Source organism: Populus euphratica, unplaced genomic scaffold (assembly GCF_000495115.2).
Source record: "Populus euphratica unplaced genomic scaffold, PopEup_1.0 scaffold174.1, whole genome shotgun sequence".
Classification (NCBI taxonomy): domain Eukaryota; kingdom Viridiplantae; phylum Streptophyta; class Magnoliopsida; order Malpighiales; family Salicaceae; genus Populus; species Populus euphratica.
This window is the reverse complement of record NW_011499935.1, coordinates 549969-566561: the sequence shown is the minus strand read 5'-3', so window position 1 is coordinate 566561 and position 16593 is coordinate 549969. Positions and strand designations below refer to the sequence as shown.

The 16593-nt window shown below is 29.9% G+C and overlaps 2 protein-coding genes across 2 annotated transcripts; both read left to right on the top strand.

The window, feature by feature from the left end:
• Positions 1 to 2801: 2801 nt before the first annotated feature.
• Positions 2802 to 4818, top strand: LOC105136409 (uncharacterized). Its single transcript, XM_011041730.1, has 3 exons — positions 2802 to 3101; positions 4014 to 4245; positions 4427 to 4818. The coding sequence occupies exons 1-3, from the start codon at positions 3010 to 3012 to the stop codon at positions 4718 to 4720; spliced, it is 618 nt and encodes a 205-aa protein (XP_011040032.1). The 5' UTR covers positions 2802 to 3009; the 3' UTR covers positions 4721 to 4818.
• Positions 4819 to 6638: 1820 nt separating this feature from the next.
• LOC105136408 (aspartate-glutamate racemase family) lies at positions 6639 to 10712 on the top strand. Its single transcript, XM_011041729.1, has 3 exons — positions 6639 to 6879; positions 7658 to 8368; positions 10054 to 10712. Exons 2-3 carry the CDS (start codon positions 7658 to 7660, stop codon positions 10333 to 10335), a joined length of 993 nt encoding a protein of 330 aa, XP_011040031.1. The 5' UTR covers positions 6639 to 6879; the 3' UTR covers positions 10336 to 10712.
• Positions 10713 to 16593: the final 5881 nt, after the last annotated feature.

The following is a 16593-nucleotide window of genomic DNA, read 5'->3' as shown; positions in this document are numbered from 1 at the left end:
CCCCTCTCTTATATACTAAATGCAATACCACCCTTAATCCATGAATAGCTACGTCAACTTTTGGTTCTTCAAATGCTAGGGAGAGAATTTCAATTAGCTCATTAGATTACAAATTGTAGCTTCCAAAATTGCTTGATTGGATTGACAATTCAACAAAATTAATTTCTTGAATCAAGCTCTTGCTTGTTGAATTAGGTTTAGTTGTAAGAACAAAATCGGGGTGTGATTTTAATTTTAATTTTTTTGTAATGAATGGGTAATAATTTATCTAATCAACTTTAGTCCCCTTCTTTTTTATTTTGCTATTACATCCTTTTTTCTGTCTTTCACTTTTTCTTGATTTCTTCTTCTTCTTCTTCTTCTGTTTTTTTTTACTTCGTTTTTGGGTATTGAGAGCTAGTGGATGGGTTTTACAATTAGTGAGGGCCTCACTAGATATAGGATAGACTAGCTTGATTGTTCGTGCTCTGCCAAACATTTCTATGTCAATCAATTAATAATGTTATTTAATTTTAAAATTTTATATTAAAAAATAAAAATTTGTTGCGTGCACAGAAGCCGATTTACTATTTTCATAACAAAACAGGGAACATATATTTGATATAAAAAAGGGTTTCTTTAAAAACAAAAGAAACTGTACGTTGAGACAGAATTGTGTTTGACCAAAGACATTTTCTACGAATCTTTTGCAGAAGCCTCTCTAGCTCAAACTTACTCCTTTGTGCATATATATATATATATATATATATATATAAAGATTTGCCCTGTTGTGAAAAGTAATTTCAAATACAAATGCAAAAAGCAAAGAAAAATAGATGCTCTGATAGTTTTGGGCTACTTGATACGAAAATAAGAGAATAATTAATTTGAAAAAAAATTATATAAAAACTTAAAAATAAAAAACACTAGGTATTTTATTCCCAGTAAATATTCAAGAAAAACAAATCAAATAAAAATATAATTAATTAATTTCACGCATAATTAATTATAAATTAATTATTAACATTACCATTAAAAACCTTTAGTCTTATTGGAAAAGAATGATATCATCATATATTTTTTAAAAATAAAATTATAATTTTTTAATTGAAAATACATTATTTTATTATATTAAAAAATATTAAAAAAAATTGAAAATCCTAATTAAAAGTGTGTTTGAGATTGTGGTAGCAGTAACAGTTTAAAGTATTTTTCACTTAGAAATATATTAAAATAAAATTTATTTATTTATTTATTTAAAATTATTTTTGACATTATCACATTAAAAATATCTAAAAACATTAAAAAATTATTTTAAACAAAATATTTTTCTAAATTTAAAAAATGTGGTGCAAACACACCTAAAATCAAGTTAAAGCAATTAGGCTTGGTTATATGGTAAGGCTCGTAAACCTGGCCTTAATAAGGAAAAGGCCCAAAATCGTATGCCTTCCTTCTTTTCTAAAACTCAAGTGGATCACATGTCATTTACCTCGCCTACTACAATAAATTTTGGCCACCTCTAATAGCTAAGAAATTAGATTCTAGGTAATTTGGATCTCAAAACCTAAATTCCAACCTATTTTCTTCTAAAACCATCTTTGAAACTTTAATAATCATATTTTCAACCTTAAAACACCCTCTAATTAGAATGTATTTGATATTATGATAACTTTTGTAATTATGATTTGAAAAAAATTATTTTATAAAAAATACTTTTAGTTAATGTGAATAGTGGAGAGTGAGTTGTTGTTTGCAAAGCATAAATTTTGTGCCTTTGGTAAATCTTAGGTACAACCATGATTTATGATGAGTCCTACAAAAAAAAAAAATCAATTTCAACTTAACTAAATATTAATTTTTGTGGTTGACTTTTAATTTCACACACAGACACAATATTAAACAACCACTTGGTCTAAAAAGTCAAGTTCAATATAAACAAAATTTTGGGATTCAATCTATTTTTTTGTCATGATTAAAAGCTTAGATCATTTCATCAAAGTCCCTTCTTTTGAAAAACCAATTGATATAAATGAAATGTGAGTATCGAAATGTTGAAATTGAAAATAATAAGGATGAAAGGCATAACAATACAAAACTAAAGAATGAAATTGAACATTTTAAAGTACCATGAATACACCGTAACAATTCACAATGCTTAGGTGAATACCACTATAATAAAAATACATAAAATCTCTAGACCTTTTAGTATATTATTAGTCTTGTTATTCGCGTTTTACTAGGGATTGGACTTTTTTTTATCATTTCATTGAGCAATCAAGTTGTAAATACTTAATTATCTCTTTTATTTGGTAATGATAAATAAATCATATTAAAAGACTTTAATTTTTTTTAAAATCTATATTAATTTTTTTGGATGGAGGAGTAAAAATACCTTCACAACAAGGAAATATTCAATGCATACTAAGTTGTCAAATACCAATTGTTTTCTTTTTTAAAAGAAAAACCCAACGAAAAACAAAATCAAGGAGGAAATTCTCTCAATATTTTTCATCTAGGGCAAGGACTCTTCTATTCATATCTCTCTCTCTATTATTTTTTTTAGTAGGTCAATTAAAACCATTGCTAATTTTACTCCCTTTCGTTTCTCTGGAAATAGAAAGTTTTAAATATTATCTATATTATTGAGTGGCAAATCGCTCTAAAATAGGATACATATTATTTTATAAAGTTCTAAAATTGTATTTCAAAGTTTACTTGGCATTAACTTCACCCATTAAAATCAAATCTTCCATGGTAAAGAAGGCAAGAAAGAGAGAGAGAGAATCTTGCTCCACCGCGCTCCATTTTTTCGGCTAAAGACCCTCGCATCAGGAAGAGACGCTTGTATTGCAAATATGGATTCGGGAAAACAGTAGCAAAAACAGAAAAATAGGTTTGTATGTTTCATTGCCATCGTTTTCTACCATCGACCGCTTTCCAAGAAACGTGTTGAACAACGGCAAGGCAGCCTCTAATTTTCCACCATCGTGGGTCCTAACATCATTTTCTTCTCCATTTGATGCTGTCATGGCTTCTTCAAAGAGATGGGCAAGCATCATATCGTCCATTGCTTCTTTCCTTCTTTTCTTTATCATAATCTTGCAAGTGCCCGTTTTCAGGTATTCTATCATTATATCACTTTCTTCTCTATTCATGGATGTTCAGAATAATGGTGATGATTATTTAAAAAAAAAATGTTTTGTTTAAAAATATATTAGAATTATTTTTTTATTTTTTAAAATTTATTTTTAATATCAATACAGTGCATTAAAATAATTTAAAAAATTAATTTTAAAAAATATTTCAAATTTTTAGAAACAAATCATCCACTTAATAACTCTTCGTTCAATGTCCCTGTCAACCGCTCAATCAAGACCTTTTCTCCATCCAGTAGTATCACACCTTGCAAGATTGGAACGATTTTTATTATAATTAATTCTCAAATATTTTCAATAATTCAATTGATTTTTAGTGCAATTCCTTTTCTGCCCCATAAAAAATGTAAAAAATAGTTATGCTATCATTTCTGAGTTGATTTAATGCAATACTTTTTTCTTCGTGTTAGACGAACAACCACATATTAAAGGCGTTCTTGTTTCCTGACCGAAAAATCAAGCTCTAGATATTGTTTTTCTCAAGTTTCGTGAATTAGGGTCAAGTATATCGCCTTGATATGTGTCCAAATAATTTCTTTAGCCGGCCATATATATATATATATATATATATAGATGTCAAGTTTACAAATTACAAGTTCTCCGGTGATAGTAATTCTGTAGTAAAAACAACATAGAGAAAGCTATTTTTTCAGTAAATATCTTAAAGCAATTCATTTTCTTGATTTTTCTCTAAAAACTTTTTTCAAGAACAAAATTTCCAGCAAACAAGTAGAGGCCTGAACTATGATTTTTTGATTCCTGTACTGAAGAATTGAGAGAAATTCTTTGCTTGTCATGGTGCCGATTTCACCCACAAAAGATATCTCTAAAGGAAAAAAAAACACTTATGTCTTGCTTTCTTGTTTTTTCTGACAGGGTACCATGTAGGACTGGAACATGTACTTCACCTGTAGAGGTCATGTCCTCCCACTTGATTGCAACTGAACTCTATCCTGCATTGGGGCCCAAGGCTCTTCTGTATCCTGGTGCCATTGCTAGATCTTATATCAAGAACAGAACCTTCCCAAGCTATAGTAAATTGTCGAAGCTATATAACTTGACCAATCTGAGGAAAACCTCTGCGTCGACTGATCTCCAGCACCTAGAGGTTAGTAACTAGCATTATAAAATTATCAACTCTCTGTCACAATGTTTATGCTAGAATAATTAGATTTTTTTAACCGAAGACATTGACTGCATATTATACATGTTTTTCTAATAAATCAACAGTTGAATACGTATGATGTCTTGGTTGTTTCATAAACTAGACACCATTTGTGTTTCGCTAGATTCTGGCAGGAAGCTACTTAGCAGTAGCAGGAGCAGTATTAGGTCTCATAAGGCTGGGCAGGACGAGCCTCTTTGGAACACTGCTTATCCTATGGGGCTTTGTAAGAGAAGTCATCCTGAAAAACTCCGCTAATATGAATTCCGCGAGGAGTATCCATATCTACCCAGTAACAATGTGCATTGCTCTTCTTTGTGCTTTCTTGGCTATAAGAAAGGATGTTAGAAAGCTTATCCGTTGTTGCAGAACTCGGCGAGGTGCAAAGTCTCTACGGTTTAGAGCGAAAATCATGTGATACTTGCTACTGGATTAGCATTTTTATATGTATAGAAAGCAACCATTCTTTGAATTATATGGCAGGAAAGAATAGAGGATGTTGCATTTGGAGTGCTAGGTATTTAGGGACTTGTCAGAAAACATATGGATTTTTTTTAGATGAATGTGGATATCTGGATTAATTTGCACAAATAATTCCATATATCATGAAATTAACGACAATGTAAACCTTGGAGGGATAGGAGGAGTATGTTTTGGATCGTCTCGTGGCTTGTGATTGGTTCGTCAGCTTTTCTCAACAACTGAGAATGAAAGGAGAAGTTCTATGTGCTGCAGTGACTGAAAAACGAGGACTTTCGAAGATATAAAATTCAGAGAATTTCCAAGACTGTCGAAAGTAGATTTTAAAGGGGGACCGGACCTCCTGTAAAGCACCGATTGCCATGGCCATGGGGTCCTCGGAGAAAGGCAAGTAGTGTATGCGGACAAATATCTTTTTGTCTCTTCCTAGGGTTTTGCTTTCAATGAGGGGTCACACACATCAATTGTAGGTGTGCGCTTGCAATCAATGTGCTATGCTATTGTTTAGGAAATAACAATTGGTTTTCAGTCACTTCAGCTGTTACGATGTAAAATTCTCAGCATGAGACCTTTCATTTGAAATGAAATTTCAAGAATCGGAAAATGCTACTCTCATGCTTCAATTGCATGTTTGGAATTGTAAGCAGTGATGATAATTTAAAATACATTTTATATAGAAATATATATAAATAATTTTTTTTATTTTTAAAAAATTATTTTTAAAATTAACATATCCAAATAATATGCAAATATAAAAAATATTTTAAACAAAAAAATTTAAAATTTTTTATAATATAATTTACACCGAGTTTTCAAACATATAAATATTATTAAAATTGCTAAACCTTTTAACAAATATGTGAAAATAACTAGAGACTAAAAAATCAAACTTTTTCACTCATCAAGTTTGTAATGTTCATTTATTATACTTTGTACTATAAATTAAAATTTTAATTAAATTAAATAAGATATTAATATAATAAAAAATATTTCATCTGATTTGGTTTTTAATAATTCAATTAACTCCATCTCAATTTAAATGTTTAGTACCTTAAAAAAATTAAAAGGTTACTGTTTTAATAAAAAATAATTAACTCTAACTAATCTAATAACTCAACAGCAACGAGTCATTTTCCAAATTAGATTTCCATATCTTGCTAGGAAAAGTAATATAATAGTATTTAGTAGCGGCTAACAATGGGAATCTTGGCATGAGGGCTGGCTCAGGAATATCAGGATTAAAATCATGTGGGGTACGAGATTATCAATCAGGAATGTGCTTATAGCAAGCAGTCATTCAGCATCCAATGTCAAATGGCACCTTCCTTATTGATTTATCATTTTTTTTAAGGGAAAAAAAAAAACTAAAGAACACCTTCGACTTCCAAAATCTTTCAAGGCACATTGTAACTTGATAGTAACTTATAAATTGTTTGGAAAAAATTTGGAAAGTGGAGGGAAGGAGAGAGAGGGAAAGGAAAAATGTAAATTCCAATATTTAAATTCAAGTGGAGGGTGTCGATAAGATTAGGAACACACCCTGGATATGGTGTCGATAAGATTAGGAACACACCCTGGAGATCCATATACTTTGATCGGTGATGATTCTTCGGCGTAGGGTTGCATTATAATTAAAAAATTTTACATAAAATATGCAAAGGTTTTTTTTTTTTTTTTGGTTATGACACAGGGTATTCTCGATTTAACTTGTATATTAATCAAGATTAAATCCTCTTCACATAAGATTGATTGATGTTGATTCTAAAATTTAAATCCAAAAAATAAAAACATACCCTTTTAATCATCAAACCAAGTTCTTTAAATTATATATATAAAAGGGTAAATTGAATAGCAATAGAGCGAATCACATTATGATGCCATGTATATTCTTATTAAAGAAAAAAAAAAAGAATTGTTGTTGAGAAATAAACATTTACGCTAACCTAACAGTTACTTGGATTGCATGAATGAAGTATTTAAGGATACAGTTCGACAGTTTAAGTCACTCCTCCAGTCACCTAATCGACGACACCAAGATGAACTGGATTCTCGTTTCACAGCAGGTTAAGAGAACTCAAGTTGCGATTTCCAGACAAGGTAACAAACATCATTTGTATCTGTAATGTTTTCAGTGATTTTCTTGTTTTAACTGGCGGTAGTTACTGTAGAGCAAGATACAGTGTGAAATGTGAAATTTGGAGAAAACTTACAGGCCTTGAAGATTTCTCTCCACTTGCCAGTTACCTGCCAATGAGTGATGGGTCCATCTTCTTCTTCTTTTTTATTTAATTGGTAAAAGAGAAAAAAATCCTTGAAAATTTGGAGGTTTAGTGTCTTTACTTGCTCCTGTAAGTCCCACTTGCCTTTTCTTGATTTCGATCTTCATTTCGGGTCCTTTTTATCTGCCTCAAGAACATTTCTGGTTTTGGGAAGTTGGGGTTTTTCTCTCGTGTCTGAAGAATATAGGTGGTAGTCCCACTGATTTGCCTTGCTGAAGGAGGTTGTGTCTTTTGTAGCTACTTTTGACAGGGTTTGCAGGTTTTGGAAGTGGGTTGTTGCTTATAAACTCCTAACTTGGATTTTTAAATATAAATTGTGGTTGTCCAAAGGCTGAAATTTGGTAACTTCTGATCATTTGCTTCTTTCGGATGTTGGTTTTCCTTCTGTGAAGGCAAAAATTTAAGGAAGATTGTACATGGAGAACTTATTAAGTAGTTATCAAGTGAAGTATAGAAATTTCAATAAAATTCTTTTTATTTTCTGAGTTTTTGTTCACATGTGAAAAAATAGACTTGAGCTTGCAACTCTTCTCCATTGAAGTTAAATTCATCCCATCTTGTTACTTTGATAAACTTGTTTCTTTTTTGTGTTGGAGATGTTTGATGGGAGCTTGGCAATGCCTTTCCACACGTTGAACCCATGTCATATATTGGGTCATGTAAATACACATAGAGCCCTCCACAAGTCAAGGTTGCAACCAGTTCTAGCTATACCCCCATCATCAATTCTCTTGCACACAGATGAGAGTGGTAAATTTCCTGATTCTAAGAAGGGTTCTGGTTTGAGAGGAAGGGATTCTTCTGATTCATTGCTTAGTCAAGCAAATACAGTGGGTATAATAGGAGGTATATCAGTGAATTCTGCTTTGAATTTCTTGAAAAAACTAGTCCAGGGGAGTTCAAAAGAAGGAAAAGATTGCTTCCCTTTTGTTCTTTGCTCTGATCCAGTATTGAACAAGGAGCTTTTATCACATGAGAGAAATTCTTGTCCTTCTCCCAGAAGGCATAATGAAAAATCTCCATCGGATCATTCTGCAATTGCAGAGAATCTGCAGAATAAAAGGATGTTTCTTGAGAAATCAGGAGTTCAGTGCATAGTAATGCCTTGTCATATTTTGCATTCATGGCATGATGAGGTTTCTAAGGGGTGTTCTGTTCCATTCCTTCATATGGGTGAGTGTGTTGCAAGGGAGCTAAAGGAAGCTAAGCTGAAGCCACTTGAAGCTGGCAGTCCTCTGCGGATTGGGTTATTAGCCTCCAATGCAACTTTGGCTGCAGGGTTCTATCAGGAGAAATTGCAGAGTGAGGTAATTTCATTCTGGGGCTCCTTTTCTCTTATGTATCAGATTATCCTTCCATTACAAATCCAATTAGGTGTGGTCCAAATAATCAGTAATTTCAATCTAACGTTCTGAGAAGCAAAGTATATATCTGGATTTTATTTTTTGATCATGCATGCCTTACAATTCATTAAGTGGGAGTCCCGATCTTCTACCTATTATGACACAATGCTAATGATCACCATATCTTCCAACCTTTTTAAAATATTTAATCATGAAGGGAAATTTTTCTGAAGTTACTGAGGAAGCTTTCATACTATTTACATGCACTCCCATCAACAGAAGTTGTCTGATGCCTGTCTTAAGTGATCTAACGTAATTTCTCCTTAAGATTTGCTTAATGACATGGAATTGAGATTTTCTTTTCCCTTCTTCTATGGTTATTCTGTTGCATGTTGATTATAACCCTTGTTGATTTTACTGCCTTTTTCTGTTTAGTGTTGGATTCATGTTTTCATTTCTTCTTTTTGAATGACTAATGCTTTTAAGATTTTTTTGTTGAGAATAATACAAGTATTGGTTCTCATTTTACTCATGCCATGTAATTACCCCTCAGTGACTTGTGCAGCTGCTCCCGCGGGGCTCATGTTGGGTGTTCTATGCATTCAATTAAAATGAATGGACTGAAATACTGTAGGAATGTCATGATAATTTCCAAATGAAATATGTTAATCTCAATGATTATTTGGTAAGGATGTAGTTCCCATCTTTCTTTGCCTATATAAATGACGTTCATGCTTTTAACATTTTTAGTGTCTCTAGATATCTCTATCCTGGATGTTTTGTTGGGATGCAAGGAAGAGAAGAGGAAAGAAAATTGGTCAAGAAATACTTTTGATAGTGGTTTGATTCCCAAATTGTGAAAGCTCTCATCAGCTTTATCAGAAACTTATGCTAGGCTGTTGATGCCAGTTTTATTTTGTTTTATTTCTGTTTTATTACTTCTGATTTCTGGGATCACATACATTTTCTTCCTTGTCATATTTTGTTGATGAGCCTAACCATGAAACATCAAATGCAGTTGTATCACACATACACATGAATATATGTGTGCTTTCCAACTGTGTTGAATATGCTTCAGTTGCAGGAATTATAGTGTGTTCACTGGTTGCCAATTCTGCATTAGTAGATGCTACAAAAACTCCCTTTTTATGTCAGGAAACAGATTGAATTGCATTTTCTCTAATTTATTATCCTAGATAATCAATTAAGGTGCTACTTTATGTGAATTGTAGATAGTAATGGGATGAATATATTTCAACACCAAACAATGATTTCTGGGCGAAATACAATTTCTTAAAGTTCTAATGCCTTTTGTTACTAGTTATTACAGTCCCATGATCATGTCCTTCCAGCACAGATTAAGTGCATTTCTTACTTTATGTTGATCACAAATGCTCCATGCATTGCCTCAGTTTCAATTACTTAGTTTCACAGAAGTGGGTATCTTCACCGTGTTTTCCTTCTCCTGTCCCATGTGACTTGAGTAAAATCCCGTGTATGTTTCCTCGATTGTTAGATTGCAAAAGATTTTTGCTTGGAAGGAATATTCGTTTATCATTTTCAGTTACTAGATAAAGACATGTTATCTATTTTATCCATGTCACTGGTTCTGTTTCATTTTGAGGTACCTTTTTTTTTTGTGAATGTAGGGATTTGAGGTTGTGCTTCCAGATAAAGCAACCATGGAACACACTATAATTCCTGCAATTGAAGCTTTAGACAGAAACGACATGGAAGGCGCACAGAATTTGCTGAGAATTGCACTGCAAGTTCTCCTTGTGAGGGCAGTGAACACAGTCATCCTTGCTTCGGAAGAAATGCGTGATGTTTTGCCTGAGGATGATCCACTTCTCAAGAAATGTATTGATCCCATGGATGCATTAGCCCGTTCAACTATAAAGTGGGCGCAAGCTGCAGAAAAAGGTACATAAATAAAATCGAGAACAGGACTACTCTGTTCTTCATGGATCTCCATTGATGGAAAACCTAGTCTTTAGGTTATAAAATATTTTGGTATACATATATTGTTGCCATTCCTGGGGAATGTATGTGTTGAAAATTGGCCCCTACACCGTTTGTTTTTCAGTTAGTGAAAATTATCAGATAGAACTGTAATGAATATTTGTCAAAGAAATGCCTTCATAGCTCCAGTAGAAAATCAAGAAACAAAAATCCTTTGTGAATGCTTGTTGAAGAAACCAAACAGTGTATTTGTGTAGTAATTATTTGAAAATATTGCTGTGAAGTCTGCTTTCGTTTCATAGTAATAAACTTTCTTGCTATAAATACAGCTTATTCGGCCATTGCCCATCTGAATTTATATAGAACCTATACATAGTTAAGATTTCAACAAAGCGAGGCCTTAGAAGGGGTCTGTGGAAATATACTTACCTTACCTTTCATTTTTTATTTTTTTTTAATTGTTTGCTTTGATGATCTACAACCTCATAGTTGCATGCCCAAATATGGCTTCCCACTAATTAAATCGAGGTTCAAAAAATGTAAATCAAAGTGTGTGCGTGTGTGTATATGTACTTTAAACAAAAAAAATCCAACAAAAATCTCAAATTTATGTATATTTAAAATTATAAGCATGTAAAAGTATAAGTAATGATAGATATATTTTCAACACAAAAATAAATAAATAAAACATGTATATTAAGTATATATTCCAACTCCTTGATATAAAATATAATAAAAAAAAATCTTGACATGCATATTAATAATAAAATTAATTATATTTAAATTAAAATAAGAAGGGTACTTGTTAAAGCATTTTATATTTAAATCGTTAAGAGCTTAACTCATCATAGAAATAAACAAAAAATAATAATTAATAATAATTTTATGGTACTACTAAGAATATTATATGATTTAATTTTCTATTTTTTATGATGCTACTGAGAATATTATATGATTTAATTTTCTATTTGAACCTAGATTTTGAGATCTCTAGTCAACTAGGTATAATTATCATCATTATGTTTTTTTTATCTTTTAAAGGTTTTAAGCTTATTCTTTTCGATGAATTATATATAAACTCTCCCAACAAACTTTTAGTTAGTGGATCTATAATATTTTTCTTTGATTTTATATAATCAATGGAAATAATTTCATTTAACAGTAAGTGTTTAACGATATTATGTCTACAATGTATATGTCTTCTCATTATATATACTACTTTATGTCATTCTAATTGTTAACCGATTATCACAACACACACTAATAGTTAACACTAGTTTTGGCTAACTTGAAATTTCTTTTAAGAAATTTTAAATTTATTCAACTTTCTCTTCAGCTTTATCAAGAGTAGTAAACTCTAATTTCATCACGAATCTAGTAATATATATTTGTTTAGAGGATTTCCATGACACAATTGCTCTACCAAGTATGAAGAAATATCCACTTTTGGATTTCAAATCCTTCGGTGTTAGATATTCAATTAAAATCATTATATCCTTCTAGTATTGCTGAGTAATTATTATAGTGTAAGCTATAGTCCAAGTTATACATCAAATACTTGAGTATTCTTTTTTTTTTTAATAATTCATACTTAGATTACTTATAAATCTACTTAGTTTACTAATCGAGTAATCAATATCAAGCCTTATGCAGTTTATAATGTAAATTAGGCTTCTAATTATTAAAGAATATTTCAATTGGTTTATTATTTAACCTCTATTCTTAGACAAATTTATACTTATGTCAATTGGTGTTTTGTTTAAAATCTTTAACAATAAGTCTAGTTTTATAGTGTCATTAGCTTTCATCCTTTTTTTTTTTGAAAATTTACTTATGACCTAAGGTTTTACTTCTACGAGAAAGATCCCTAGTTCTCATGTATAATTATTTATAATGGATTAAATTTTACTATTGACCATCTCCTTCCAATAAAAAATTTCTAGACATTATCTCGGGGTTCGAGGTTAATTTTCTAACAAGTATGTTAAAAAATCAAGACCAAATGTTTTGGTCATTTTTCTTCTTTTAATCTTTCTAAACTTGACTTCATCATCTTCTAGTTGATGATGATTACTTGAGTTAACCTTAATTGTTCTCTTAAGTGAATAATTTTCTTGTACTTCTTTTCATGAAAACATATTTTCAAAGAATGTTGTATTCCTTGATTCTACGATAGTATTAGGGTGAATATCCTCAATACTTGACTTGCATATAAGATATCGATATGTACTACTATTATATATATATAGGTTCTATCATGAACTTGTTGGGATCAAATATTGCTATCTTTGCAATACACTCTTAAACTTTAAGGTATTTATAGAAAGATCTTCTACATTTTCACAATTCATAAGGTGTATTTGCTAACTTTTATAGGTTATTTTATCAAGCATATAATTGAATGTTAGAATTCTCCCCTCCACATGTTCTAAGGTACTCTTGAACTTTTTAACATGGCATTCATCATTTCTTTTGACATTTGGTTTTTGTTCGCAATGCCATTTTATTGCGGTAAATAAAAAATAATAATTTGGTAAGTAATACCATTTTAGAGATAAAACTCACCAAATAGTGTTTTGTATTCTCTTCCCTTTATTACTTTTTTTATTCTCACCTTTATCTTTTTACTCAATAATTAACCACACAATAAGTTCTTTCTAGTGTCAACAACATGCAATATATTGTTGAGGGCAACAAGCTTTATAAAAGTTATTTTCAATATGACTTTTCTAACACTCAATACTCTGAAGGTTGATAAGTTTTTCATATATAGGTTTTCTCCATCCATTTTTTTAAGTGGAAAACATACTCTTCTCAACATATACACTTCTTCTAGCACTAGTGTCAATCTACCACTACTCAGGATTATTAATAAGGTTGACTTCAGAAACAACATAAAACAAGTTCATTTTTGAAAACTTTAATAATGAGGTGATATTTCCAAGATGATGATAATTTTTCAATTATTATAGTCACTTGTAAAGATTCACTTAGAAAAATACCTTCAGCATGTATATAATATAAGATAAGTTGAAACTCTTGAACTTGGCTCATTACAGTGCTTAAATCAACCATCTTGAAATCAAGAAATTTATTGACTATAAATCTCTTTATACTGACATCTTCAACTTTGTATCTTTTTTGTCTAAATCTTCTCATAGTGATTTTGCACTCTTGATTGAACCATACACTTCTTTTAATGTATTGTTCAACCCATTTAAGATGTAGTTCTTGTACACGAAATTAGCATTATTACATGCATCCACAACCAACATAGCAGTAGGGTTCAAATTCATTTTCTGATAATTTTGGCACTCCTCAGTCAAGAACCTTGTCGAGTTCAAGATGGTTTGATAAAATAACATCTTTTGTTATCACCTCTTAAAATTTAATCAATTTAACTTTTTATATTTTTTATCATGCACCACAAAAGATGATATTGAAACCCTCACTATTGAAGTAGTACTTGTTGAAGCGGCATTAGTTGGCTCAACCAAATCTTGGGTAAAGAGAGTAAAAGATATAAATCTACAAAAAATAATAGCCAATAATAGTTATAAATAAATAATTTGACTCCATAATAAGCAAGTAATAACATAAATACTTGTAATAAAGCAACTTTTTAAATAAAAATATTTAAATTAGGTGAAAAATAACATATATATATATATATATATAATTGATTAGATAACTTTGATGCTAATTTTAAAGAGTAAGTAAAATAGCATGAGTTATCATAAATAAATAAATTATTCATTTATTGGAAAATATAAATCAATAAGATATATAACCTGTATCAAAACATCCAACTTGCATGAAAAATAATTTTAGAAGATAAACTATAACTTTAAAACAAAAATATAAACAACCTTCTAAAATTAATCAAAAACAAAAAATCATAACAAACCAAAAGGTTATAAATTAAAGCATATAAAATTAAAATTCAATCTATAATTGAGAATATAATAACTTACAATGAAATTAAATAATAACTTAAATTTTAAAGATGCTAAAAACCTCTTTAACAATTAATCTATATTATTATTTTCATTATTATTTTTTCTTACAAAATAAACTAAACAAAGTCTAATATAAAAAAGAGTAAAGCCTTAAGATTGTAAATCAAGTTTTGTAAATATATATTAGATTAGTGAGCGAAGATATTTAGTTTATTATTAAAAAGATATGCTAAATAAAAGAAGTCCAACAAATACCTAGAATTTATATATGTTTAAAACTATAAGCATGTAAAAGCATAATTGATGAAAAACATGCTTTTAACACAAAAATACTAATAGAATATTAGCATGCATACTAAATATATATTCAAACTTGCAATTGATACAAAATTAAAAACCCTAGCATATTGTTGTCAATAATAAATCTTTTATCCTTAAGACTTTATTGTTCATGACTTGTGCAACTAGGATATTTGTAATATGCCTCTCAATATATCAACACCACTACCTTGATTTAGATGCATTTTTAAATAAGGTTTTTGAATTAAATATTATATAACTCAAATATCTCTCAACAAAATGAACTTAAACTTTAGATTTGGAAGGAAAACCAAATCATAAAAAGAAGAAGAAAAACACTAAAAATAAAGTGAGTAAGATAGTATAAGAATCTAAAAAATTCAAACTAAAAACTCTTTTGCCATCGCTTTCAATAATGAATTTAGGAAGTTAAAAGGTTGAAGAATTAATAAGAATTACTTCATGTCATTATCAACCTTTGATTAGTTATTATGAATCAAGAATTAATTTACAAAAAACAAGTAAAAAAAAATCTTTAAGATTAATTTCTTATTTATCTATAATTTATTTAAATTATGTTAATAAAATTAAGTTTTAAAGAGCTTACCTTAAAGCATAACAAGAAGATAGATGACCTGCAAAAAAAATGATATGTTAATTTTAAGAGAAAAAGTAACAAGTAATGATTGATTTCATGTGTAGTAATAATATTCAACAGGGAGCTAGCTGGTGAGAAACTTAAAGAAGATGAGTAATATTTAGGTTTAGAGCAATTATACAACATTCATTTCATCACAATGATTAACAAATTATATTTAGTGCTCTTAAATGCACATTAGCAATCAAAATCACACTCAAAAGCCATGCAAGCTATAAATTTGCTTTATGCCTAAAGGAGAAAATCAACATTCCATTTCTATAAAAAGAATTTTCAGTTCAACATTCCTTTTTTCTTCTTTCATGGCATTTATAAGTCATCATATTTATAAGCACTGTGATTTTTGTGGTGAGTGTGGCATCTATATGTTATGGAGAGTTGTTGTATTTCATTCGTGAGTTTGTATGATTGGTGAACGATTCTAGTTTGAATTTAGACATGGGTTAGTGTCATTTTGTGTTGTGTTAAAATGAGGAGATGTTGTAGTTGTTGTATTAAATTATCATTTTAACGTGTTTTTGTTTATTTTCTCCAAGTAGATTTTACATGAGAATTAATTTCCTTGTTTTGTTTATTTTGATGAGGATTGAGATTGATGTACATTTACCTTATTTGGAAATCCCTATAATTGAGTGGATTGTGTTAAAACCCAAAATCCCTACAAAAATAAATGGGATGTGCTTTCGAGTCCAAATTCAATCACCTTGTTTATTTTGAGTTAAATGTGATTAATTAATTTTGTTATATTTGTAATAATTTGAATATAAAGACATAGAAAAAGGCTATAGAGGCCTTGAAGGCTTAGATGTAGGAATAAAGGAATGAAGGGTATAGTAGTAATTGAATAAAGAGATTATAAATATAAATAGAAAGAAGGAAAAAAAAAGAAGAGATCTGAATATTTTGAGAGAGAGAACCGTGAGAGAGAAGGGAGAAAGAAGAAGAAGAGAAAAGAGGGAAAATAGAAAGGAAATACAAAGGAGTTGAAAATAAGTTTAAAGGTAAGATTTAGGTTGTTAAATGTGTAAATGTATATTAATTGAACTTTAATTTTGGTTTTGATGAAAATTACAGATTGGTCCCCGGAGCATATTCTGGGATTCTGGACAGAATAACATATGAATTATAGGCAAAATTTCTGTATAGATATGAAATTTTAATACTTTTAATTTAGTCCTTTAATTTGACAAAAATTACCATTTGACCCTAAAAATTTGGTAAAATTCCAGAATGGTTCCTGGAGTATAATGAGATATTCTGGACAGAATTGAGGATTAATTATGGTCATAATTTCAGCATATTCATGGATT

Excerpts from the sequence above, each read along its gene's own strand:
- LOC105136408 (XM_011041729.1), top strand. The coding sequence starts at position 7,658 with ATGTTTGATGGGAGCTTGGCAATGCCTTTCCACACGTTGAACCCATGT. Across the intron at positions 8,369-10,053 it reads AGGAGAAATTGCAGAGTGAG|GGATTTGAGGTTGTGCTTCC; the intron begins GTAATTTCATTC and ends TTGTGAATGTAG.
- LOC105136409 (XM_011041730.1), top strand. The coding sequence starts at position 3,010 with ATGGCTTCTTCAAAGAGATGGGCAAGCATCATATCGTCCATTGCTTCT. Across the intron at positions 3,102-4,013 it reads TTGCAAGTGCCCGTTTTCAG|GGTACCATGTAGGACTGGAA; the intron begins GTATTCTATCAT and ends TTTTTCTGACAG. Across the intron at positions 4,246-4,426 it reads CTGATCTCCAGCACCTAGAG|ATTCTGGCAGGAAGCTACTT; the intron begins GTTAGTAACTAG and ends GTGTTTCGCTAG.